The sequence below is a fragment of the Cottoperca gobio genome, chromosome 11 (assembly GCF_900634415.1).
Source record: "Cottoperca gobio chromosome 11, fCotGob3.1, whole genome shotgun sequence".
NCBI lineage: Eukaryota > Metazoa > Chordata > Actinopteri > Perciformes > Bovichtidae > Cottoperca > Cottoperca gobio.
This window is the reverse complement of record NC_041365.1, coordinates 17,495,761-17,523,698: the sequence shown is the minus strand read 5'-3', so window position 1 is coordinate 17,523,698 and position 27,938 is coordinate 17,495,761. Positions and strand designations below refer to the sequence as shown.

The window sequence follows — 27,938 nt, the reverse complement described above, 5'->3', positions numbered from 1 at the left end:
TCAGCTGTCCCTGCTGCTGAAATGCTGACTCATAAAGGGAACACTCGAGCTGTTTCCACACATGCTACAATATACAATGTGCTGAGTCAAAGCTGATTAAGGTTTTCAACCGTGGGTGAATATACGTATGTACAGAGCCCACAGGTGAGCCTGTGTCATCAAGATGCAATGCAAAACATGCAGCCCAGTGCCCCGTGTACTGTTCAGTGAGCGAATGGTTGCAAACTACTGGTACATTTGTAGCTGAAGGAACAGGGTAGTGTACATGTTGTACATCACAGATCATCATTGTAGGTGTGTAAATTGTGTGTTAATAATACTAATCCCTTTAAAAAAGTATTTCCATGCAACATTACTTTTTAAGTCGATCCCACACACACCGTCCTGCTATTAGAAATACTCACCAGAGCACCAAATGTGGATTAATCCACCACTGAAAATAGTCCCCAAATAATGCACTATATCTTCCTGCAGGCAGCATTCATACTTTAAAAGATGAATCCAGACTTAGATAAAAGTAACACACCTGTTATTCCTCAGTGAACAGCTCTCTCTCTCTTTTCTCTGTCTTTGCTACCAACCAACAGAACAGTTTTTAGGTTATATTGTCAAGCCATCAACAAAACAACGTCCAAACTACAAACTATATTCTACATTCTGAAAACGCACATAACATTTTAAAAAGATGTCGTCCTATCTCCCTGTTCCAGTTGTCCCCCACACGTCCTGCAGGAGTCGGTGCTACGAGCCCTATGATGACGAGATCCCCGGCTGCAGATGTGACAAGAACTGTAACGCCAGCAACAGCTGTTGCTATGACTACCATGACATCTGCTCTGTTCCTAGTGAGTCTTTGACCTTGGATATTACATTTTGTTTCTGTAGCAATGAACGTTCTGACGCTACAACCTAAAAATGATTCACGAGCGCAGTGTGGTGCACTAACTCTGTTATTGTTCTCTTCAGCCCAGCAGTGGGAGTGCACGAAGATGCGCTGCGGAGAGAAGAGGCTGACGCAGAGCAGGTGTCACTGCTCTAATGACTGTCTGTCTGCAGGAGACTGCTGCACAAACTATAAACATGTCTGCCATGGTATGAATGGGAACAGAGCACAAGAAAGAACATGACAGAGGATGAGTAGAGGATAAACACAATACACAAACCCCCAAATGCAACCTGTAGGTTATGTGGGGTAATGGTTTAATCCTTGTGACTTTTTATTTAATTGGAAATGAATTTGGATCTGATTAATAATGGCCTCTCAAACGTTGAAAGAGAGAAGGACACTGGTTTGGGCTTGTTGCACTGATGTAGGCCCTGGAAGACTTTGTTTGTTTATATTTCTTTCAGCATCTAAGGGCCTCTTGCGATTATAAATCACAGTTTATACTTTAAAAGGAGCGCTCAGGCAGGATGGGGCTGAGTGAGAGGTTTTTTTCATTGGTTTAGTTACAGCCTAATTCATATCTCTTATCCAACGCTCTGAAATAAACATAAACAATTAAACATAACATTTCTCAGCTGCAGTCCTGGCTGACTGAAATGTGAATACAAAATTGGAAGAAATATCGGGTGTTCAAATGTTTGACTGTCAGTGTGCAATATGTGTAACTTTAATTTAATTAACACGTTGTGTATTTTGCCACTCTGCTGTAGGAGAGACAGAGTGGGTGGAGGACAAGTGTGAGGACCTGTCAGCCCCCACATGTCCAGCTGGGTAAGAATGTTTAATGTGAGAGATTCATAATCCGAAATGCAACAAGATTATTAAATCAAACTAGAATTGTGAAACATTAATTTTCTTAGTATGATATAAAATGTAATGCTGTTTATTGACTGCAGTGTGGTATTGTTTAAAGGACTAGAGTTATTGCATTTTCACGTTTAACATTTCATCTCTGCACATTTAGCTTTATCATATTTTTCTAGCCTTGAGTTATCAGCTGTTTATTAATCCCAGATTAAAGTTATAAACTAATGACAACACATTTGTATCTTTGTTTGTGGGGTCTTCACAAGCTAACAGCCAACCTAACAAAATGTCTCCAGACTCCACATTTACAGTACATAATGTGTGTGCTGGTTAACCCTTTTTTTAGATAATGAAATGAGAAAAATTAAATCAATTTTTTTTTGTCACATAATCTCTCTTTCTGGTGGAAAAAGATCAACAGTCAACTTCTCAAACCTCCTGTTTTGACACCAACTGTACTGTATCTCATCATTTTATATTTATGTCTGTATTTAATCTAATCGTCTCCCTGAATTCTTTCCCCTCACAGCTTTAAGCACCAGCCTCTGCTCCTCGTCTCTCTGGATGGACTGCGGGCTGAGTACCTGCAGACATGGAGCACTCTCATCCCTGTTCTGGACAAACTCAGTTAGTCTCAACCACCTTACTCTATATTCCACTATTAATGTTCATATCCTCCAGGAAATAATATATATTATATACAACTAACATCCTAGTCGCTCTCGTGCACATAAACCTCTAACACACCCGTTTACTCTGAGGGTTTTTAATAAGTAAAGAAACCTTAAGTGAATTTGCATTTCTGTTACAAATTCCTTATATTTTGGTCAATTTTGAGCATTTCCAAATGAAATGATCTTTCTTTTAGATTTGCTTCCTTGCGAGCGGCTATTGGTTTCACATCATTTCAGTACAACTTGAGAAAGATCAAACTTCCCTAACAGGACATGAACTCCCTAATGTGCATTCTATCTCCTATCATGACACATAGTATACGATACAAACACTTAGTCAAATGAGTGTTATTTGGTCTCTGAATCATTTCTGTTCTGCTTTATGAAGCATCTTGGATGAGAGAACAAATCTTCTTTCAGACAAAACAAGTCCAACTGCCTTTGAGTCACAGCTTCTCAAAGAAAAATATATATTTAGCTCATCATCCAGCTTTCAAATCATCTTGATCTTATCTGCAAATATCTGTGTGTGTGTGTGTGTGTGTGTGTGTGTGTGTGTGTGTGTGTGTGTGAGGATCACTGTGGGTCAGTAATATCCACCATAATAAATGTATCCAGCCCACATGATCTCCCGTTACTATGGTGGAAGGCTTCAGTGGATCACAGACGTGACAACATGACGCTCCGGTAGCAGCTAATGTGTTTTCTGTCTTCTGTTCTTTACGTCACAGAGAAGTGTGGAACCTCTGCACCGTACATGCAGGCAGCATTTCCCACCAAGACTTTCCCCAATCACTACACCATTGTTACGGTAAACAAGGCTGCACATGCACAAACTGATGTAAACATTTCACACTTATGTGGTAGCTCTTTCTTCCTTTTAGATTCTTTTGTGATTTTGATGTGATAACAACGTTCTAACCTTTTACTCGTCAGGCCCACTGTACACGACCAGACTGGTGAAAATACTGCTGAATCACTGCACAAAGCATGCTGGTAGAGAAGGGGAATGGGGAATTGAAAGGGGCCGACGGGGCAGGGAGGACGCAACTTCGAAAGAATTGTTTGTGTATAGTGGGCATGCACCCTTCATGCATCTGCAGCTGAAAAGCATCACTGGTTGCAAGTAAAAGCAATAGCTGTTATTGTTGGCGATGGCCACGCTGCTTTGCCTTTCTTTAGCGATGAATTGGTGATGATGTCACTCTTCTTCTAGGGCCACCATGAGGTTGACATGTTTGGATGAAATGTCAAAAACCTTGGTTTGTGACCAAATCTCTGCAAAACGAATGACATTTATCAGCTTCAGCCATACTTGTGTATTTAGCGCTATTTAGCAAATGCTAGCATGCTGTTGAGACAGTGAACATGGAAAACATTAGCATGGTAGCATTGTCATTGTGAGCATGTTGACTCACTGAGCTGTAGACTTAAGTCTTGTTTCTTCTGTTTTGCATTGTTGTGATGCAACAAGCCCGTCACAGCCCGGTCTGAAGCAAACGTTGTTCAAAATCAAATGGAACAGTTAGTTTTAACATGTTATTTCAAGGGTACTTCAGCCTTAATGTTTGCAAGCTAATAAACTCCCACTGGGCGATGACCAACATGTAGCCTATTAAGGGGAGCTTTTCCTGAAAAACAACAGGCTCCTCTATAGGTTGAAAGACACACATATGTTGTTAGGTTAAACTCAAGCTGTGTGTCAAACATTCCCTGCAATTCAGGAACTCCCTTCAACACAAAAACACTATATGCTTCAAAACCATGTGAGGGAATAATAGCTTATAGCTTATACCGTTTACTCATTGACTAACAGCTTGTTTAAAGCTTGCTTCTGTTTTTTACAATATTCAAATATACACCCACGTTTTGTAGCAGGCAGTTTTGCATATACGAATGCAGACACACTCACACATAACTTACTCCACCCGATCACAAGTCAACTATGACTAATCTCACATTTTTACAGAGAAACTGGTTCATGTCCACAATGGAATATTGGGGCTCTATCTACAAAAAAGCTGTTTTAGTTCTTGGGGCTGTGGTGGGAGGTTGGTAAGGCACATATTTGTGTGTTTTGCCAGCAGTACTTGTCTCATTCCGCTGCTAAGATCAAGGCAGCAGTTCAGGAGCTTGAAGCCCAGAGGAAGCAGATGACCTGCATTGAGTGACAGGTGTTGTATTTTAGGCTTCAAGCGACAAGGTGACAGTGCATCTGCAACGGTTCAATAAATGGATTTTGAAAAACTCTTCTCACCCCTCCTCTCCCCTCTCCTCTCTTTCTCAGGGTCTCTATCCAGAGTCCAACGGTTTGATTGACAACGTTATGTACGACCCGGTGTTTAACACCACCTTCAGTCTGTCCAGTTCAGAGAAAGACAATCCTGACTGGTACCTCGGACAGCCTGTGAGTCTTGTTAGGTTTGATTTATTAAAAGTACATGAATGTTAAATGCATGTATGATGGATTTAGAACTCTGTGCCTTATCTTATTATCTTATCTTTGACATTTAGTTTTAACTAGCGTCCTTTTTACAAGACAAACTTCATTTAGAGTTTTAAAAATGATAATTGATACTATATATGCCACAAAGTTAGGATGATGCCTGCACTCTGAGTGTTTTTCCTTTTTCTGAAGCACTGATAAATTATGTTTTAATTGATGTAAGGATATGCATATTTAATTATTCAGTGGAAGGAAGAGATAAAGAACAGCACATGCTTCTGAAATAGACTGAATTTCAGCTCACAGTTTGTGAGTTACCTGTGGATTACAGTTTAATGGAGCAGCCATGAAAAATACCATCCTGTAGCTGAAGATTGAACTCTGTATAAGTATGTTATAAATGTAGAATTTTAGTTAATCTCTTTTAATCCCATGTCAGATTTAGCAGATTGTGTAATCAGACCTCCTGGCCTGCGTTGATCTGTCCTGTTTGTCTTTGTAGATTTGGCACACAGCAAAGGACCAGGGGCTGAAGTCTGGGACTTTCTTCTGGCCAGGATCAGACGTCAAAATTAATGGAAGCTTTCCAAATATGTACAAACCTTACAATGGGTAAGAGTGACATTTTTGTTATTCAAAAGCCTGCTGGGGAACCAGAATGTGAATTATTGTATCAAATCCTACTGGAGAACCTGGTGTCCAAAGTTACTGGTTGTGCACCATCACCAAAGAACAGGCAGGGTAATGTCCCAACAGTATGACATGGGTCACATTTTACATTTTGGATATTAGACAGCCTGCACTTTTATTCAAAATTTGAAGAAAATACAGCATTGAAATTGAATTCAAGACAACATCTGTACTCTAAACCTAGTAATATAATAATACTAATACTAATACTAATACTAATACTAATAATAATAATAATAATAATAATAATAATAATAATAATAATAATAATAATAATAATACATTTTTATTATAAGCGCCTTTTAAGTCACCCAACTCACTTTATAAAACCAGAATAGACAGTCAATGCATTATAAAAAACAACAGCAGAACGAGAAAACAATAATGATACATAACAAAGACTCATTTGGCCACATGTTCAGCTCCTCCTCTTCCTCTCCCTCATCCAGACATTATTGTTTCTCTCTCTGCTTCCGTGTTGTTCTGGATCCACATTGAACAAAATCAATCTGTAAAGTCCCCTGTTTACTGAACATGTCATTCTAAAGAACAGCAACACCTGGCTATGTCTCCGATTGAGATTGAATTCAGCATGCGCTTGATCTTTTTTACAAAACTCAAATCAGCTCTTTCTCAATGTTTCAACGATCTGTTCGTACAAAAAAATGCTCATCTGCTATTTCAATATAGCTTTTGAGCTGCTGTAGTTGCAGAAGCAATAGGTTTATACTTTGTTGAAGGTTATGAACATTAGGTTTTCTTTTTCTGTCATCCTGTGTGCAAGCATTTGTAAGTATGACAAGAAAGATACATAATTCTAGAAAGAAACATGTTAAATGACTGCATATTCTGTGAAAACTAAATTAATTGTGTTCATGATATGTTGTTGGATGGATGTTGTGCTTATTGTGTTCAGAGTCTTATAAATGGGACTACGGATTGGACTAAAGGATCTAAGCGATTGTAAAAAACTGTAACGTTGTTTTTTACTAAAGAAGCTAATGTTGTGATGTACAGTATAGCAAACGCTTCCTGCAGTGGTGCTGAAACGTAGCAGCTGCAGCTTACTGCTACTGACTGGTTGTGTTTCCTCTTTGTCGTCACTGCGGCTGATCGAAGTATCAACAACAGTAACAAAAATACTTTAGAAGCTAATTCTTTGAACTTATTTATTAAAGCTTTAGATGTGTCTACATAAGGAAAAGACCATTGGCTATAATTTAACTTTCATAAAATACTGTAAACACATTTCAATCTCAGTGCTTTTTCATCAGGTACATTGTTTTAATATTTGACCCAAGTGACATGCTGAGATCTTTGAGGCAATATCAATAAAAGGGCTATGCAGTTGATTCATATCACATGTATTCTTATCAACACGATTATAAGCAATAAAGCAGCAATACCAGGATCTCAGCTGATACAGAGCTGTAACATACAACACAGTCAGGGAGAGTGTCTTTATTGCTGCGTGGGATGGTAGAAGTTGGTTTAGTTGGTGGTACAAATGTTCTTAACCTTTACCAGCTCAGGACCTCATTGTCCTTCCTGCCATCTTATCACTTGAAGAGGAACATTTATTTTTCAAATATCTGTACATTCATGGCTCCAACCTTTTGTCAGAACATTAATTTCCCATCGGAGAACAGGCTCGGTAGACGTTCCCAGCTGGCCGTCTGTCCTTTAACAGCTGCCAGGTAATACTTAAAACTTGACACTTGCAGCAAGATGAGATTGTGAAAGAGACATCTCTAAATCAGTGGGTTACTTTTTTCCCAGAATGAACACTTAAAAATCCTAATTTAAATAATTATGTCCTTAAAATTGTAAAATACACTAATAGAAGAATCCAGTTATTTTCTTAGACATTCAGTATGGTGAGGAAAGTATTTATTTTTTTGTTATCATTTACCACAGTAGATACTAAAAATAGTTATAAAACAAAAGTATTTACAACAAACATCATAAATACTAAGAAATAATAGAAAAGAAAAAAGAGAAAAGAGGAGGAGGAATAGGGAGTAGTGGGAAGAGACAAAAAGAGGAGAGAAGAAAAGATATTGTGCTATTTTATCATTTTCAGTTTATTCTATTGGTGTTGGGAGGGTCTGGCCAGGGTGGTGTAAAGAGTAAACAGCTCTGGATGTTCTGCAGGAAAGGAAACCAGTTTTTTTTTTTACAAAGGGATCATATTGTCCTTTATGGTTCATGTGAGCTGTTTCAGGTTTGCGTGTTAATAGATTGAGCCAGTGGTTAATTTATCATTTTGTTCAGTCTTTCCAGTTGAGTAAAAGCGTTTTCATGGCTTTAATTAATGCTATGTTTGGAGTGTGTGGATTGTGTGAGAGGAAAGATCACTTAAAAGAGCGATGGAGGGGGAGAGGGGGATGCTGAGGATCTCTCACAGCTTTCTCATGACCTCTGACCAAAATCGTCCGACTAGTGGGCAGAGCCAGAATGTATTGAAGTGGTTTTCTATTGCAGTGGAGCAGTTTGTCTGTGAAACCCATACAGTGCATTTTGTGAGGTGTAGAGTGTACTCTGTAAAGGAGCTTGTATTGAATGACTTGGATTTTAGAGTTGCGTGTCATGAAGAATGTACAGTTATAAATGATTTTCCAGCTGATGTGTGTTTGATCTGTGTTTAAGTATGGTGTCCATTTGTGTATTGGTCTAGAAATAGTGAGGCCATGGTAAGAAAATAGTTGTAATGTAAATGTGATTCAACTGTTTGTACTGGAAGTGACATTGGTGGGGTAAGTCATATGTTTGGTTAAAAAGGTCAAAGGTCATGAGAGAGCTGCCACTAAAAAGGTGGTAACTCCTCTCTGATTCCATGGAGGGAAATTGATAGGTTCCTTATTTTTTGTGAATATGGGTTTATGGCAGATGGGTGTCAGAGCAGAGGGAGGTAGTTTGAGGATGACTAAATCATTTGCTTTCCACCAGGCAGTGAGGGTGGTGTTTATTGTTTTACATTTGAAACAACTGAGTGTCTTAACTGATTTGCCTATGAATGAAATGTGATGAATGGGAAGATATTTGCAAATAGTTTGTTTGAGATCGACACCAGGCTGAATTGGGGTTGTTTGTCCATTGTAGTGTATACTGAAGCTGTTAGGATAGGAAGTAGTAGCGGAAGTCTTGTGTCTCAAGTCCGCCATATTGTTTGGGTTTCTAAGTGTAATTATTTTTAATTTTTGGCTTTTTTACCTTTCCAGTAAAATTAATTGACTGTTGTGTTCAGAGAGGAGAACCAGCCCAGGGGTGGGTTGACAGGGGTCATGGAAAATGGGTAGTGTATTTTGGGTAGAATTATTATTTTGAGGGTAGAGATGCGGCTAAAAGAGATTGGGAGTTTGTTACATCTGTCCAGGTCTTCTTTGATGTTTTGTAATAATGGGATATTATTTATTTTAACAAATAATTTTGTTTTGTTAAAACATGAATTCCAAGGTACTTATGGAATTTAGTTGTGCGGTTGTAAGGTAATAATAATAATAATAATAATAATAATAATAATAATAATAATAATAAATTGTATTTATAAAGCGCCTTTCAAAGCTAAAAGCAATCTCAAGGCGCTAAACCTCAGTCCCCAACTTCAGCTTCCCGGTCAAAATGGTTAAGAGGCACAATCTTGAATTTAGACCAATTGATGGAGTAGCCAGAAGCCTGATGGGAGGGATGTTGATGGGTTTGTTAGCTAAAGCAAAATGTCATCGGCGTAAAAACTGATTATATGTGTGAATTGGTTTCTATGCCTGAAATACTGCCTTATGGCTGGTTCAATGAAAAGAGCAAACATTAATGGTGATAATGGGCATCCTTGTCTAGTGCCTCTGTTTAGGTTGAATGGTTGAGATATTTTTCCATTGGTGAGTACAGATGCTGAAGGTGTGTTATATGTTGGCTTTATCCAGTTTATGATCCAGGGGTCAAAGCCACAGTGGTTTAAGGAGGTGAAGAGAAAAGGCCAATCTACCGTGTCAAACACCTTTTCCGCATCAAGTGTTACAGTAATGGCAGGATGCTGATTCCTTTGTGTATCTGGTTTTGTTTTGTTTAGATGAATTGTGCTGAATAATCTTTGCATGTTTTCTGAGGACTGTCTCCCTTTGATAAAGCCAGTCTGATCTGGTTGTATAAGTGATGGGATAACAGTTTTACTTATAATTGTAATGTCTGTATTTATTGATTATATAAGGCGGTAGATGGAGCAGTGTGTTGGATCTTTATTTGGTTTTAGGATAAGTGTGATCAAGGAAGTGTTCATATGTTGGGGAAATTTAGAGCTATGGAGAGTCTCTGAGATCATTTGGATAATAACAGTGAAAGAAGGAACCGGAAATGTTTATAAAATTTGACTTGTTGGGCATTAGTTGTAGTGCATTTTCCAGTTCATCTATGGTGACTGGTTTCTTCAGGTTATCTGCTTTGTTAGTGTCAAGCTTGGAGAGTGAGAGAGAATCCTCAGAAAAGCATCCGCTTCCACAGGTTTAGTTTCGTTGCCAGAGGTGCATAGTTTGGAGAGGTAGTTTCATTCATTGCGGTGCGGTATTGAGTGGCGTTTCCAGTATGTTATTTTAATTGATTAGCCAGAAGTTTGCCAGTTTTGTTTCCAAATTAAAAGTTTTGTTCACATAATCTGACAAGATTGTAATCACTTCTTTTTATTAGGAAGAGTGGTTAAATGTCAAAATAATTAATAACGTTTGAGTCTTTCAGGAGTGATGTATAAAAGTGCCATCTGCGAGGAAGTTGTGGATTAATTCCTATTAGTAATTTGAGGGTGATGGTATGAAATAACAATACTGTGGATGTTGGACTCCACAGTTTAGCTCTGTGTGAGTGAGTTGTTGAAAGTAGTCGATGTGAAAATAAGTGTTGCGGTAAGAGGGGTAGTACGAATATTCTCTATTGTTTGTGTTCAGTCAATACACCTTCTGACATATACTGTTTGATTGTAGATGAGGAGTGGAGAAGCTTATGTATGTTTGAGTTCGGAAACGTGGCTAGTTCTGTGAAAAGAGAGTGAAAAAAGTGACCCTTCTTATATAGTTGTAGAGTACGGTGTGTTTATGTTTAGCAGGACCGCAAGCACCGCAAGTCCAAATATAGGGCTAAAATACATAGCTGAAGAGTTGAAAGTCTTATGGCCTGGTGGTGCTTGACGGGATGCTGAAAATAATTCTGAGAGAGTAATTTAACGCTGTAGCATCTGACCAGTTTAAAAGAAAAATAGAAAAAATTAACAGGAACTAGTTACATTTTTGGGACTGTGAACTTAGTTCAAAATTAAAAATGGTAAACTATGAACGTGAACTGGTTTGGTTTAATCTGTTTGAACTGAACTTTGAGCTAGCTCTTGTGAAGTGTGAACTTGCACAACACTGTTTATCACTACATCTGAAGTCGTTAAGATGAATCAGTATGCATGTCGGTTATTAGGAAATCTCCTAACGCTGTTGCAGTTAGTTTAGTTCTATAACTAAACGTTTTTTCAAAAGGTATCTAAACAAACCCAGGAACCACTGTGCTCCTTCAGTCTACTTAGTTGAGGTTGTTCTGTGTAAACTTATACAAACCAAATCCAGAAACAACAAAATCACCTTTTCACTCTGGTTGAGACAAAACAAAATCATCTTCTGATGTCACTGTTTCTGCTATAACGTGCTAAAGACATGTTGTTTACCACTGCCACTTCTCTCCCTTGTGTTAATTTTAGTAAAGTGCCATTTGAAGAAAGAGTTTTCACTGTGCTGAAGTGGCTACAGCTGCCAGATGATGAAAGGTTTGTTTTTGTATTCAATAAAGCGCTCATCATTTTGGAATCAGGATACTTTCATTCAGAAAAGGCTATACATGTATTTCTGATGGCGTTAGTGCTAAAAACTTTTATTAAAAATGACCTTTTCCTCCAGACCAGATTTCTACACGTTGTATCTGGAGGAACCTGATAAATCTGGCCACCGCTACGGTCCTGTCAGTGGAGGGGTAAGATAATTACACAAGAGCTAAGAAAAGGAATCAGTGATTTAAACATTTCTCCTCTTTTCTCTGCTTTTTACTCTCTGGTGTCAGTTGAAGCATGCATCCAAGCTCAGCTCTTTGTTATCCAGTCAATGAATCTTTAATCTCAGTGTTCACCTCACCTGACTTTCAACCTGAAACTAATCCCATCATCATATCAGACACATTAGCCTCATTAATGTTGTCCATTACCACAAATAATCACATTAAGTCTTGTTATAGCGCAATAAATCTAATAAATCTTATGTCAAGTGCTTTCATCAGCCAAAGATAACATATCTCCATAAAGATGTAATGAGATTGCTAATAAAACAATAAAAATCACATCAGCAGTCCGAACTCTTTATGAGCCTTGATGAATAACCTGACAGGATGTGAAAACAGAGAGAAAAGTGTTGCGTGTGTGAGTGTGTGTGGGTGTGTGTGTGTGTGTCCTCCTCTTAGTATAATCAAAATGTTAGTTGATGGCCGGTTCAGACAACAGGAAGAAAGAAGATCAAATAATATTTACAGTTCTTACTTAACATGACAACATTGTTGACTGTCTCTGTCCATCTGTGTTTTTCAGTTGGTCACCTATACTGTTAGTTAATGGTTATAATTACCTAAACGGACCATTTCCAATAAGAATGAGATCATGTGTTATCCAGTTATACCCACTGCTGACTCATCCATTCAGCCAGCTGGGATGTAAATGAACAACTGGTGGTAGGTACTGACCACTGCAGACCGGAAACACCCCACAAGAGCTGCGGTTTTGGAGATGCTCTGACCCAGTCGTCTAGCCATCACAATCTGGCCCTTGTCAAAGTTGCTCACATCCTTACACTTGCCCATTTTTCCTGCTTCCAACACATCAACTTTAAGGACAAAGTGTTCACTTGCTGCCTAACATATCCCACCCACTGACGGGTGCATTGTAACGAGACAATCAATGTTATTCACTTCATGTCACGTGTGCAACAAGGGAAGGACCCAAACTTAGGACAATAGGTGGGAGGTTTATTGAAGGGGTTTCCAGGGAAAGGGGACGGAGGACGGAGAACATCCAGCTTGTGGAGGCAGAGGGTGAAGTGGGTAGCAGGTAGCAGGCAGGCAGGAGGACAGGAAGCCAAAACCAGTAAGAGTTAATACGAAAAAACACACAAGCAAATGTACTTGAATCCACAATTTAAGCAGCCAGCACCGCAAACTACCACGGTAGCTGAATAGACGATCTAGCAACAAGTGGCTGAAGACTGGGGTTGATATACTGCTGGGTTGATGAGTTAATGGATGGCAGGAGTGAGACTTGGAGCAGGTGAGTTGACTGAACTGCAATCAAGGGAGAGTGAGGGGGGCGACACGCCCACAACACGGACACATACACAAAGGGGAAAGGGAAAACACTAGAAACACAAGGAATGACAGGAGGCGTGGTCGTGACACTTCACCTGTCAGTGGTCATAATGTTATGGCTGATCAGTGTATATCTATTCTTGTTTGTGTTGACATCATATTATATCTCATGGTAATGGGAGCTTTCTGTGGAGATGAGATATTTATGTGTGTGTTTCACCTGGTTCCTGCAGCTGATTGAAGCGATCCAGGGTGTGGATAAGATCATTGGTCAGCTTATGAACGGCCTCAAGCAGATTGGCCTCCACCGTTGTCTCAACATCATCATCGTGGCAGATCATGGTAACACTCAATAAGTCAAATATTTTCTCTGTCACCCACATTATTAAAGAGTAATGCATCATGATTAAATCATGGATTAAATCAGTTACCAATGATCCAGTTTCTTTTTAAAGATCCTCTTGTTGTTCTCGGTTTCGTCTATAACCTACATTTATCTATTCAATGGAAGTCACTGAGTCAAATTTAAGTGCCAGAGCAATCCCTGGCCTCAATAAAATTATAAAATGATTCAAATGGCTTTACATTACAAATAACATTTAAATAAGATGGATATAAACAAAAAGGTATTTATGTTATTTGTGATGTGTTATGATTACTCTGATGAAGACCACAATCCCAAACATGTTGCTCTTCTTTGTACTACTCTACAAGCATTGAGTTTTTATTTTTGAAAATATTAATACATGTTATGTACTTGATAGTGTTCTGGTACTTGAAACATACTTTACATTGGAAATTCTTTATGTCGAACAAATGGCAGCTTTTATTTATATTTTGTCAAAGATTCTGGATGGAGCGTGTTAGGCCTCAAATGCAGCACACAGTCAACCAGGAACAGTTTCAAATTATGTTTAATGCTGAAGCTTAGCAGGTACAGGGCAGGACAGATAATGAGCACATGGTAAATACAAAGGTCCAAGCAGACAAACCAGTAGGGGACAGGCAGAAGATAGATCCTGGCCGGGAAGAGGATCGGGAATCAGAGAGACGAGCAGGTCAGAGGCAGGCAGGGTCGGCAACAGGAAAACATTCTGGAATCAAGTGCTGGAGTGTCTTGCATGAGTCAAAGAACAATCTGGCAAAAAAGTGGGTGGGCAGGAGAGGGTTAAATACTGGCTTTATTGAAGATGAGATGTAGCTGGAGCCCAGGTGAACCGATGAGGTGGGACGAGCTGGCTGGTGGGATGAGGTGGAGGCAGAGTGAGTGGAACAACACAGAGGTGCAGTAGGAAGAAGAAGAAAGAAAAACATACTCTGACACTGGAGGTCTGAGTAGGTGGTGTCTTGAAAAGTATTCATCATGAGTCTCCTGCTGGAAAAGCATTTCATTTTCAAACGTTCGTCAGGAATATGACGTCAACAAGATGAAAAAGAAGGCGAACCTGTATCAAGTTAAAGGGAATTAGGTAGGTTTAAGTTTGAAAGTAGCTATTTAGCAGCTGTCTCTCAAAACGTAAATGGCTGATATCACACGTAGACAGGTTTTAACAGTCCCTTCTCACTAGTGCATAACCACTTACCCAATCTGATTTTCATATGTAATGAAACATCGACTTCCTGGATATAAAAACCTGGAGTGTAACAGAATTGTAAAATGCTTGTGAATTTCAGTTGATGAGAAAAACATGTAAAACCACTGGTATATTCTTTTTAGTTCCTCAGAACAAAGAACGACGACACTGTTATGGAGCCTAATACAACAGCTGATTACTGTTGCAGGTATGGAGGAAACAAGCTGCGACAGAAAGGAGGTGATGCAGGAGCTGGTGGGCGACATCAGAAACTACTGGGTCACTGAGGGATCATTTGGACGCATCAGAGCCAAAAACAAAGACACAGTGTGTAAGTTAACATACTACTTATGCTGCTTTATGAGCCACACTGACCGAGTAACAATCCAGGTAATGGCTTTGACCCAAAAACACTGACAATATAGAAACGCTTGTGAATGAATTTCATAACCTCAAAGCTTTAACATCATGGGGTTTCTCGCCACAAGCAATATCATGAAAACTCCCCCTAATTGCCAAGGTTTGTTTCAGACACCCGTTGTACCGATGATAAGTACATGCGCTGGCTCCTGTTTACATTTCTACTTTGTCAATAGTATCTTTGTCAATTGGCATCCATGTTCAGCCAACGTATCCGTCCAACAAAGCTGGGCGTCACAGAGCAACCAAATGAAACCTGTCAAGTATGAAGTTCTGAGATAACGTACAACATTTGCAATCAGCAAATCATAGCTTTGCGTGACACAAAATAAGATGAGTTATTGATACCAGAGGGAAAACATCACGTATGTGCTGATGGTTCTCAACCTATGACAAACACTGCACAGTTTGAAGTCATCTGATCACAATTGCATCACTTTTACACTTTTATAAAAGGTTTAGCCGTTAGCCCTTAACTTGTAGCAGCTCACTGGAGAAACACAGATTTGTGAAAACTCACAAGGTCCATTTGTTTTGGAGAGGAAGACACCTCTGAATAATTGGCTTCCGGTAAAAACCTCCTGAACGATTGGACTTTAAGTTTTTAGAGAAACATTTTCAAAAGTTTCTGCTTTATATTTGGGGTAATGACAGAAATGTTGACTTCATTCTTGTTCCCCTTTCAACAGTGGACTCAGCTGGACTTGTTGCTAACATGACTGTAAGTGTTCCATGTTCTCACCAACACATACATGTTCACCTATTAACTGTAAAGAGTGAAATGTGAGACATTTAAAATGACTAGTTGTTTCTAGAAATGCTGAAGAATTAAGCTTTTTTTGTGTCACATATAAGGGGGTCTATTTAAAATAAAATCATCGTCTGTGTTTCTGGTGATTTCAGTGTAGGAAGCCAGACCAAAAGATCAAGCCTTACCTGAAAGCCAACCTGCCAAAGCGCCTCCACTTTGCCAACAGCCGTCGCATTGAAGATGTTAACATCCTGGTCGAGCCAAAATGGCTGTTTGAGAGGTATCCATGTCTGCCGTCCATCACTTTTTCACTTGTTTCTTAATTGCAATTGTAGCCTGGAGCCTGAGACTTTTGCTGGTGTGGTCATCATTGGTCACCATTGTTAAAAGTCAAAAACACCGCCATGAAAAGTACCAACACACAAAAAACGCCACAGATTAGAAGCGAGGGTAGGAACTACATAAAGGCTGGATAAGTAACATTACAGTTACTCATGATAACTGACAGCAACAAAAGACATTGTTTTGACTGTGAAACAAGCTGATTTCCATCATGTGGTAAACTGCCTGGGTGGTAGAAAAACAACATTAAGACATTTCAGGTTGTACAGAATAGACTAGGGTGGGACATGGAAACCACAACTTTCAATAATCACAAACGGGGCCTTGTCTCAACTCTCCTACCAATGGAGTTTATACCTTGACTCCCTCCTGCTCTGCACAATCAGCATTTCTGATCTAATCTTTATGCTAAAACTTAAAACTGTTCTGTGTTCCCCACAGATATCCAGGATCGCTCACATTCTGCGTTGGCGGGGCTCACGGCTATGATAACGATGCGGAGAGCATGCACGTGAGGACTGAGTATTCCTATTCTATTCTCTTCTATTAGTCAGCATTAATGTCTCGAAAATGAATTCCTGCTTCCCATTAAAATGTTGAGAACAGGTACCCGTATCATTGCAGTTACCTACAAAATTATTCTGTGTGTTTTATTGCGATTATTTCTTACATTTGTCGTTACCCTTTTTTTCAACATGGCAAACTTTTCAGCACTGAAATGTTTCAAATTTCTTTCTCCCTCTTTTCTTGCAGGCCATGTTTGTCAGTTATGGACCCAAGTTCCAGTACAAAACAGAAATTGATGCCTTTTCCAACATCGAGCTATACAATCTTATGTGTGGTGAGTTTATGAGTGTTTGTTCTCTGACAGCAAGCATATAAATAAACTGCTGACTGTAATGTATTGTTTAGTTAGGGGTTCTATCACATCTACTAGTAAAAACCACAGGACAACCAAAATCTAAAGCAAAATCTGTCTAAAACTAATAATACTAATCAGTCATCGCTCCATGAAGACGTGATGCAGATCTCTCCAACTGACAACAACGGAACCCACGGCAGTATGAACCACGCCCTGAGGCAGCCCTACTACACACCAGTGCCTCCTGCAGAGCGCAGTGGGCCGGTTAAGTGTCAGCTGATAAGCCTCGACCCTTCAGACAACCTGGGATGCTCCTGTCCTGCCCTGGTGGGTATTGTCATAATTATATTGTCCAGTAACGTGAATGTTTTGGTAATAAGAAAACTAATGCTACGATCTGAACACGGGAAGTAGGACACAAATGCACAATCCAGTGGCAGCTCGTAGTGTAGGTAAAAGTCTTTACTTGAAGAAAAAAACAGGTTTGGTCGTGGTAAACAACAAATCCAACAGGGAATAGGCTAAAGGAGAATCAGGTCACAGAATCAGGTATTACCGGAAAGTCGACGACGGGGAACATCGTAGTATGCGTTGTTGCTGTTGAGTTGTTTGTTTGGATCATTATGGAGTCAGTCAACTAGTGAAATATTTTGTATGCACGCCAGCATCATCTGTTCCTTGTGAGCAAGTAAAGAAACCAAATCTAAGTCTATTGGAAAAATAATGTTCAGGCCCAGTGGCGCAGCTCGTAGAGCTGGGGACCCACGTTCATAAGCTTGCCGCTATCCAATCTTAAACTGTACTACAATGTCCGGCAGTGGCTCAGTCAGTTGGGGCTCGGACTGTGAGCCGTAGCGTTGCTGGTTCAATTTTTATGCACGCCAGCATCATCTGTTCCTTGTGCGCAAGTAAAGAAACCAGATCTAAATCTATTGAAAGAATAATGTACATCCCACATAAAAATGTCGCAGCTCGTACAGCAGGTGTTCTCTCAATTAAAGGCTTGCTGCAGCAGCCAGGGGTTTGAATCCGACTAGTGTCCATCTGTTGCGTTTCATTTTCCTTATCTCTATACAATATTAAACTGTACTATCATTTAAAGCCTAATAAGCCCACATTTTTCTCCCAGCACTCTCTTCTCAATAACACATACACACAATCATCAATCTTTATTTTTAAATAGAACATGATATTCAGTCTTAGATGTGTGCATCAAAGAATTTTCAAGGCAAAGATACTTTAATTCCAATGTAGCCTTGCACTTCACCAGTAGAGGTCACTGTACCTGAAGCTTCGAGTAATGAACCCATTTCCGAAACAATTGGCTGAAGTGGTTCAGTGCTTCACAAAAGCTTCATTTGCCCATCAGAGGTTCAGAGGTTCAGAGGTTCAGAGGTTCAGAGGTTCAGAGGTTCAGAGGTTCAGAGGTTCAGAGGTTCAGAGGTTCAGAGGTTCAGAGGTTCAGAGGTTCAGAGGTTCAGAGGTTCAGAGGTTCAGAGGAGTTTAATTTGCCCATCACTAAACGCTGGACCACAATGACACGGCAGTACAAAGCCGAACTGGGAACAAAACACGCAGACTATAAACACCAGGAAGTGGGCGGGGTAAATGGACACAGGTGGAAGCACTAACAAACAGATTGGGAACACCTGGGGGCAGGAAGTAGCAACAACTGAAATGAGAGCGAACAGGTAAGTAACAAAATAAAACATGTAAGGAACCCTTACAAAAAAAACGATCAAAAGTTTTTGTTTAGCTATTTTTTTGTTTCATGAATGAGGCCCAATCTGTTTTAACAGTAATGTCTTCCCAAAAGTAAGATTAGGAAAGAGTACTTTTGTAACCCCAATGGGAAATCAAAGAAGGAACAGTGAAGACACATGAATTCGTACTATTGCTTTAAATCATCAGAGTTAAAATATAGGAGAAAACTCAACAAAGCTTGTTGTGTTTTAAACGATGTGCCAAAAGATGTGCTCAGATTCTTAATAGGAAATCTGTTGCATGCAGGGACACGGTGCATTTGCTAAACAATGCACACCTCCTAGGAGATACTGAACCCCTTTACACATTGCATTTAAAAGTGATTGGGTGATCGGATTGCAATCCGATAGTGCTTGACCACATGAAAGTATAGGCGTAAATGCACCCAAAATGCATTGAGAACGGATTGTCATCCGATTGGCCGAGCCACCGGAGGAGGAGTGTAGCATCTCCTCTACAAACCAATGAATGACGTCTCGTTGACTACTTCCACTTCTTATATACAGTATATGGTCAGGCTTCAAGTAATGCGTTTGTTTGCGGCCACTTTTTTACAACATATGCACATAGCAATTATGGTGTGGTTAAGGTTAGTAAAAGGAACATTAATTATGACTCTATATAATTAGGGTTTGGCAACTTAAACCCTTGATTATAATCATGATTATGGTTATTAAGGAGGACGGAAGGAAGGAGGAAGAAGAGCTCTGACAGATAGGGAGAAAGCAAGTGAAAACTTGCATTGGAACAGAGCAAGTTGTTCCACAGAACAATATTTATTTTTCAGGCAGAACTTTTGGCATAAAGCCTTCCCTTCACTGATATGTTATGATGAATGGAAGCTGGACAGATGTCCAACATGTCAAAGTAGACAAGCAAAGCATAGGTAGCACTAGTGTTTCAATCAATGTGTTCGTTTTTACAACCCTTAAACTACATAAATAATGTTTTTTTTTTACACTTATACTGACAAGCCTATTATGCTGTATTTTACCAGATTTAATTATGTAAATTTGTACCATTCTAGGTTAAAAAAAAGATTCAAAACATTGGATTCCATTAACACCATTTGTTTTCTTTTTCTCTCTTTAGAGTGGAAATAATATCAACAGCCGTCTGAACCTGACAGCAGAGGAAGGTGAGGAGGTCTACAGGCCTTTGTGCTTCAACGAAAATTCTTTGTTACTTTTTTTCAATTCCTCTAAGATATTTATTTTGTCTTTTTATTTTTCTAGATTTTTGGAATCTATTTCTTTAGATCTTGCCATTAATCTTTTCACTGAATGCACTTGGGGAAACTGATCGCACTGTTCAGTTTTATTTGTGAGTTCTTTTGGTCTTTCAGAGTCCGCTGCAGAGAAGAAGCACATGCTGTTGGGTCGCCCACGGATGCTGAAGCCTGACCAGAGTTACTGCGTCCTCCACCAGGAGGGATTCATCATCGCCTACAGCCGCCAAGCCCTGATGCCTCTGTGGAGCTCCTTCACCATCGACAAGCCAGTAAGTGTGTCAATGAGGAAGAATACTTTTTTTAGATGTATGATTTTAATATGTGGCGGTACTGATTCCCCAGATTCAAACTCATTGGGAAGAAACCTGAGAACCAGTACCCAACCAAAAATAATATATTTACTTGGAGAAACAAATCTCACAAGTGCCTTCACAATGAAAAATGCTCAACACTGTTCATGCATCAACAGTTGGCTTGTTCCCATTTAAATCATGGGAATTTAGAGAATCACAGTGGAGTATGTGTGGAGACGAGAGCGACAGCATTTCAATTTTCCCGCTGAAATTGTGTGACAATTGTGCGCTGCTGATTGTGGATACAATATAAAGGGAGATTGTGAGGAAAAGACACGTCCGTCTATTAAAGGGAAGGAAATAACCCCGCTGTTGTGTTCATCGTATTCCTATACTATACTCCTATACTATAATAGTATACGTACGTATGTCCTCAGGTTTACTGTGTGGTAATTTGATTAAACACAAATTAAATAGATTAGATGACTTTAAAAATCCACAGAGGGAAACTAGATTGCTCGACTATGCATGGCGACATAATAAGATAAGATGCAGAAGTCAGACGCACAAACTAAGAACATTTAGGAGCCAGCCTAGCCACCAAATTAAAAAACAATATATCAATGCGATCAATGATGAATGAATGACTAAAGTCATGCACCTAAAAACTGGATTTATAAAACAGGCAATAAATATGAACTCAAAACGTTGGCATATAAAACCGTAATGTTATCAAGGATAGCATTTAAAGATCACTGGAAAAATGTTAATTTCATTTATTGAGTTAAAGGGCTAACTGTTGGTTAGAAATTGCATCTGGAGCTGATTGATGAATGAACTAAAGCTTAAGTTTTTCTGTTCTTGCAGATGAACTTGGATCCGTTGCCACCAGTGACAGCAGACTGTTTGAGGGCTGACGTCAGACTCCCAGCACTACAGAGTCCCAGGTGTGACCAGTACAATGCTGCTGGGAACCTGACGAGCGCCTTCCTGTACTCACCCAGTACGCATCTGCACCCATCTGACACAAAACTCAGACCCGGAAAAAACTCACACAGAGCTTCAGAAACCCTAACCCAGAGTCAGCCAGGCCCTTGTGCATCATGGGTACAATCACACGCACATTCACGGTAGAAAATGGGGAATATGCATTTTCCCCATTTGGTAAGGTTTTGGCAAAAGTTTCTGGGGAAATAAAATCTTGCCTCACAAAACTGGAAATCGAAAATGCATCTACCTCCTCAATTGGTTGCCTGAGTTCAATTTAGGAAATCACTCAGTATTTGCAAAAGCAAATGAGTCCATTGCTAGTTACTTTAATGCAATTCACAGACTCTACGATCAAAACTGTTTGCCAGCAGTTATAGTTCTTCTGCAGCACAGAAACCTCATATACAGTTAGAAATGATTGTGGTGGTAGCGTTGTCATTGCTCACTGAATACAGAGATGATCACTTTATGTAAAGGTTCAGGTGATATCTGGATGTGAGTCCAGATGTATAACTCAGAGAAAGTTCATGGAAAGGAAATTCATCCGAAAAGGGGTGAGGCAGGCAAAACAAAGGCTGGAACTCTAGCACGTAAACACAATAGACAGCCGGGAAGGGAATGACTGACCATGTGGGCCAATATATTTTCTGCAGGGCAAGAGAGGGTGGCTGGATCTGAAAAGACAGCAGCTGGAGTTGGCCAGAGTTGTAACGCTTTAATAAAATGAAAGTACCTCAAGGTTTCTTTCATCTAGAAATGACCGGAATTCTTCGTCTCCATCTCTCAGTTTGACATCAAGTATCACACAAAAACATTGTGGGTTGTAGTCTAGTTCCATTGAGCTCCACAGGAGCTCTGTCTTACTCCTTTATTAGCCCTTATCACACTCACTGCAGTCACAGTGTTCCCATGGTAAGTGTGTTTTCATAAAGGGAAAGTGTATTTTACTCCAACAGATAAAAGGAGGGTATGTCTACTTTGTGTGCCTAACACATTCACTTCTGGAAATTTATTTCAGGTAAAACTTCTAATGACATGTTTTTTTGTGAATCACACAAAACATTGTTTTTCAGGAAGTTTTAAGCTTTGAGTTTGGTGGAGTAATGGCGTCCTGAGCAGAGAATTAAGTCATTCTTCCTCGGTGTGTAGTGAGCTTTTCTGTGCTTTGTTTAGATAGCCAGTCGGGCCGATGTGTGGATATCTAATGGCCGCCGCTCATACGGTGACCCGACCCACACTGTTGCCACAGAAGCGTAAAGCAAAGATGCAATGCAATTGAGCTTCATTTTAAAAAACAATCCAATTCACAAAGATCACCGCTATTTGCCACACGAACACACAGTGAAATTATTGGTATCTTAAGAAAGTTGATGGTAACTGAAGCACATTTATAAGGAGTGTCTGCTCTTTTAGTTCTTGGTGCACACATCTCAAAATCCTAGTTTATTGTTGTGTTTTTGCAGATCTGAACACGACAGTGGACCAGCAGTATGATGCTCTACTAATGAGTAATGTGGTGCCAATGTACCCCGAGTTTAAGAGTAAGTTACAGGTTAAATTAGGGCAAAAACTATACATAATGCATAACTTCCCGTATTTCCTTTAATTTAATCTTCTCTCTTTTCCTCTTTTAGAGATCTGGGACTACTTTCACAGCACCCTATTAAAGAAGTATGCCTCTATTTATAACGGCATTAACGTGGTGTCGGGCCCTGCTTTCGATTACAACCACGACGGACAATACGACACTCCACAGCAGATCCAGCTGTAAGTTTAATTTTTTCATGAAGTTGATAACATTATCATTTTCACTTTTACAATTTCTTCTTTTTTACAAAAAACAACCTTGATTTATACCTTGATTATTTTTATATTTATCCGCTCAGGGAAGCTGTCATAGTTCATGTTCCTCACTTTAGGTAATATCAAGTAATATAAACTTAACTTTTATAGTTCAAGCCTGACGATGACACTACTACTGGGATGGCCGCAGTTATAAATTGGATGAGAAATAACTTCTTGAAACTAAACAAAGATAAAACTGAAATACTATTAGCAGACCTGTATCAGACATAAAGCAGACCTGTATCAGACATAAAGCGGACCTGTATCAGACATAAAGCGGACCTGTATCAGACATAAAGCAGACCTGTATCAGACATAAAGCAGACCTGTATCAGACATAAAGCAGACCTGTATCAGACATAAAGCAGACCTGTATCAGACATAAAGCAGACCTGTATCAGACATAAAGCAGACCTGTATCAGACATAAAACTGTATCAGACTGCTTTTCTTCAGTGTTAAATCTAGGTTTAAAAAAATAACTAGACTCCATGTTAGGTTTTGCCTCTTATTTAGCTCCTACTTTGCTCACAAGATGATCTTGTTGGTCTAGTGTTTTGCTGGCATCCTTTAGGGCAGCTTGGTCTGTGGGAATTCCAGTTGGGAATTTATCGTTTTGTTTGTTACTTCCTTAAAAGGGACATGTTATGCTCATTTTAAGGTTTATACTAGAACATGTTTACATGCTTAAATGTTCAAAAAACACATTATATATCTCATACTGAAAGGAATGGTCTGCACAGAGCCCTGACCTCAACCCCATCCCCAACACCTTTGGAATGAACAGGACTGTGAGCTGGACCTGATCACCCAACATCAGTGTCGGACCTTACTTATACTCTTGTTGTTGAATGGGAGCAAATCCCTGCAGCAATGTTCAAAATCTGGTGAAAAGCCTGAAACCAGAAAGGAGGAGGCTGTTTGAGCATGATGCCCGTGGTTTTGGATTCACATGTTTATTTATCGCACTTGGAAGGAATGTCCAATTTCATTAATGTACACTGCACTTTGCTGATGAATTTGACTGTGTTTTTGTGTGACTCCAGGTTTGTGTCCGGCACGAACATCCCAATCCCCACACATTACTATGCAGTGTTGACCAGCTGCAAGAACTCTACCCTACCGGTCACCACCTGTGTTGGCGAGCTGCAGAGCGTGTCCTTCCTGCTGCCTCACATATCCAATAACTCAGAAAGCTGTAAAGTAAGAAACCAAAATCTCTTGGTCTTTTAACTGATTGGCCCAGCCACTCACAATCCTCCTCTTCTAACCTCGTCAAACTGGGCCACACAAATGATGGGAAACTCTTTGTATGACTTTGTGTGAAACTGCTTCTTATATGACTACCTTTCATGCTTCTGAACAAAGCAGCAGTGTCTTCTGCCTGTGTGTAATGGTGATAATGTTCCCATTTACTGACACTCGAGAAGTGAAGCCAATTCAAAGTAATGAGAAGACAAAAAATAACTATTGTGTTGGACTGCGGTTCATTTGAGTTACTTGTTTAACAATGAAACAGCCTTTAAATAAGTGATTACATATTTCTATGAACAATACTAAAGTACTGATTTCCTGCTAGTGCTACACTTCCACATTCATTTCAACACAAGACCTAGGTTTCTAGAGGCTGTGTTGCTAATGTCAAGCTTTGTCTTGAAGGTGGCGGTAGAAGTAAAGCCATAACGACGTTAGAGTCCATACAATTCAGAAGAGTTCATCCCCTTGGAACCATGAATGTGCTTAGTAACTTGTAACATAAAAGGCAATCTGCCTAAAAGACAATGTTTTTTTCTCCACATGAAAACCACTTACACCTAATTATACTCATATATGCATGGATACATTTTTAAAAAAAGCCTGTGTCAGAAAAGAAGGAGTTTGAAAGCTTAAATTAAACTCCTAACTCAAAAATCAAGGCAACATAAACTCAATTACAAGGATAGGAAAGGTAATTACAAACAAAGTAAATAGGCACATATACAGTATATGTATGACAATTACTTCTCATTCCAGCTGTCCAACAGTCAACATAAGATTTGAGAAGTTACCAAAGCCTATTCAAGCCATATTACTGGAACATAAAGGAACATGTTTATGCCTAGACTGTCCAGAATATTTCAAGAGAGGAAGTGCACACTTTGGTTGAATGGTGGCTCTATAAGAAAGGAGATCACCAACAATATAAAGATACATCATCTAGAGACCATGAATACACACAATCGTTTGAAAACAAAATCCCATGGAATCATCCTCTGGGCACCATAACTGCCTATTCACAGGTTTCTGGTAATCTTATCAGTACTTGTTAAACAAAGTCAACAAAATCCAGAACTTGTGGAGACAAACGTTGTTTGTTGTAATTGTTACGTTATGCTTTTTGTGAGGCTAATTGGACTAATCCTAACCGAGGGGAGAACCAGCCCTAGCAGGTATATGTTACGAACAGGAAGCAACGGAAAGAAGAAACTTAGCCATAATTTGGAGACATATCATCACAAACCAATTTGTTGTCTTTTGTCTAAACAGTGACATTTAAAGTATTGATTTGTCACTTTTTATTTTGCATTGACAGAGTACACAGGCCGAAACTCATTGGGTTGAAGATCTCATGTGGTTCCATCAGTCACGAGTTAGAGACGTCGAGTGGATCACAGGATTGGACTTTTACCAGGGCAGCAATCGAACAACCTCAGAGCTGCTGAGGATGAAGACCCGCCCCACAGCTGCTATTCACAGAAAACAATGAAATTGCTCTTTTCAATCAAATAATTACCAAAATTAATATTCAATATCTGTTAAAGTATTGTATTGAGTAAATAGTCTTAAATTGGGTTATCACTTTGTTAACATTGGACTGAAGATATTAATTATCCAACAGATCGACATTTTTTATTTATTAACTTTTCAATTTATTATATTCCTATTGTTATGATTCTGTATTTAAATGGTTATTTCATGCAAATCCCAAATGAGCCGAGATAGAACGCGTATTTAAGACATTTGAGAAAAACGTCTATTTTGACGTTGCTGAACTTTTAGAGCCGTGGTGCTGCATTACTTTAAATACAGTAGTTGGTGATCACACATAGCTTTTGTTTGAGTTTGGGAAAATATTGGATATATTTTAGGCCTTTTTGTCAGTATATTGTTTAAGGTATAACAACAAACAGTGTCCACTAAATTCATGATTTTTTAAAAATACATTTTGCAGAGCTCTGATGAACACAAGTAACATAATGTACCAGTCACTCTAAATATCAGCCATCACCGATTTTGCACCAATAAATAATGAAACAATTGTATACATAAAATATGCTACCCACACTGTCAAGTGCTGTTTTATTTGGTCATCCCAAATCACATTTGATTGGATAAATTAATGCAACTGTTCCCGAGTTCAGGATGACCCATCAAAGATATTTCTATATTTTACAGGAATTGTAAAGAGGGATTTTGATGTGACAACTTCTTTTAAATTAATTTAGCTGTTTGTACAGATTGAGATGGAGTCGACTATCCAAGATAAATTAATATCAAGCCTCTTCCATTTGTTTATTTAATTTAGTTTTTATAGGAATGTGCAGAGGAAGAATTCTGAGCAGCCAACATGTGTTTAATTTCACATATCGTGCTGTGCAGAGAAAATTGCAGAGAAATTCTAATGTCTTTAATATGTACAGGAAGTCACTGTAACAGAACATTGAGCACAACTTTAAAGGAAACCAAACATTTTACATACTAATTAAAACATTATTTACAGGTAGTGTGTTGTATTACGAACTTATGACCTTCTCTTATCCATACACTAAGCCAAAAATAAATGACATCTCTCCTCTTCCGAAGGACCAACTTCCAGGGAAAGATTAGTTTCACTTCATTCCATTGCACTATTACAAGTATCTTGGAGATACTTTAAACTTTAGTTCCATCATTTTGATTAAAATTAAAGTAGACATAATTTGCAAGGTGATGGACTACAGCTCTTATCCACATTAAACCTAATTAAATGTGTGTTTTGTTTTTTTAACATCACTGTAAATATGTGTTGATTTGGATTTTGCAGCCTTTTAGGCATTGATGCATGATGGATATCACCTGGCTATTTATAGGCCAGTACAGGTTTGTGTCAATGTCTCATGTTAGCACTGTAAGTGGTCTGCTGGTACCAATAAAGTTTAAACTAATAGATTCATGTGGTAGATTGTGGAAGATGAAAAGATCCAAGATGAGGCATTCAGGGATAATAAGGGATTTTCTGATGAATAGACAGGAAACACGCATATTTGATATTTCAGGTTCATTCTGTCTCAGACATCGGAAGTGCAATTTTTTTCATCTTTTCAAAGATTTCATTGCGGGACTCTCCATATGTTGAGGACATGCCATGTCACGAGTTATAATGCATGTTCTAAGAAACATTGAGTTTATACTGAAGGCCAGGCCACATCAGTTGTTTGTTAGATGTCAAGTCAAAGTCAATTGTATTGTCAATTTCTCTGTGTGTGATACAAACAGGGAGATCGAAATGCCGTTTCTCACAGTCCCAAAAAATAAAGAACATATAAATACATACATATACTATGTATACATACATACATACATACATACATACATACATACAATAAAGAGTTTTAAAAAATGCTGTTGGAGGCAGTCCAGCTTCCGAACCACACAGTGAAGCAGCTGCTGTGGATGCTCTCGATGGCGCCTCGGTACAAAGAGTACATGATGGGTGTTGGGGCCCCTGCTCTCTCCAGTTTGCAGATGAAGTAGAGGCACTGCGGGGCTTTCTTGACGAGTGAGGTGGTGATGTTTCTCCAGGAGAGGTCTTCAGGGATGTTCACCCCCAGGACTTTAATGCTGCTCACCTGCTCCACAGCAGCACCATTGATGGTCACTGGGTGGGGGTGTTGGGTGTGGGTTCTCCTGAAGT

The 27,938-nt window shown here is 39.2% G+C and overlaps 1 protein-coding gene across 1 annotated transcript; it reads left to right on the top strand.

Annotated features, from left to right (window-relative positions):
* The first annotated feature begins 685 nt into the window (after positions 1 to 685).
* On the top strand, positions 686 to 26,283 carry LOC115016068 (venom phosphodiesterase 1). Its single transcript, XM_029443730.1, has 23 exons — positions 686 to 845; positions 967 to 1,092; positions 1,657 to 1,717; positions 2,283 to 2,380; positions 3,159 to 3,238; positions 4,715 to 4,834; positions 5,376 to 5,485; positions 11,292 to 11,357; positions 11,488 to 11,560; positions 13,168 to 13,276; positions 14,717 to 14,839; positions 15,618 to 15,649; positions 15,832 to 15,959; positions 16,463 to 16,532; positions 16,775 to 16,862; positions 17,038 to 17,210; positions 19,740 to 19,785; positions 19,993 to 20,147; positions 21,039 to 21,174; positions 22,625 to 22,702; positions 22,796 to 22,928; positions 24,052 to 24,208; positions 25,578 to 26,283. The coding sequence occupies exons 1-23, from the start codon at positions 686 to 688 to the stop codon at positions 25,749 to 25,751; spliced, it is 2,496 nt and encodes an 831-aa protein (XP_029299590.1). The 3' UTR covers positions 25,752 to 26,283.
* Positions 26,284 to 27,938: the final 1,655 nt, after the last annotated feature.

Excerpts from the sequence above, each read along its gene's own strand:
- LOC115016068 (XM_029443730.1), top strand. The coding sequence starts at position 686 with ATGTCGTCCTATCTCCCTGTTCCAGTTGTCCCCCACACGTCCTGCAGG. Across the intron at positions 846-966 it reads TGACATCTGCTCTGTTCCTA|CCCAGCAGTGGGAGTGCACG; the intron begins GTGAGTCTTTGA and ends TGTTCTCTTCAG. Across the intron at positions 14,840-15,617 it reads CAAAAACAAAGACACAGTGT|TGGACTCAGCTGGACTTGTT; the intron begins GTAAGTTAACAT and ends CCCTTTCAACAG.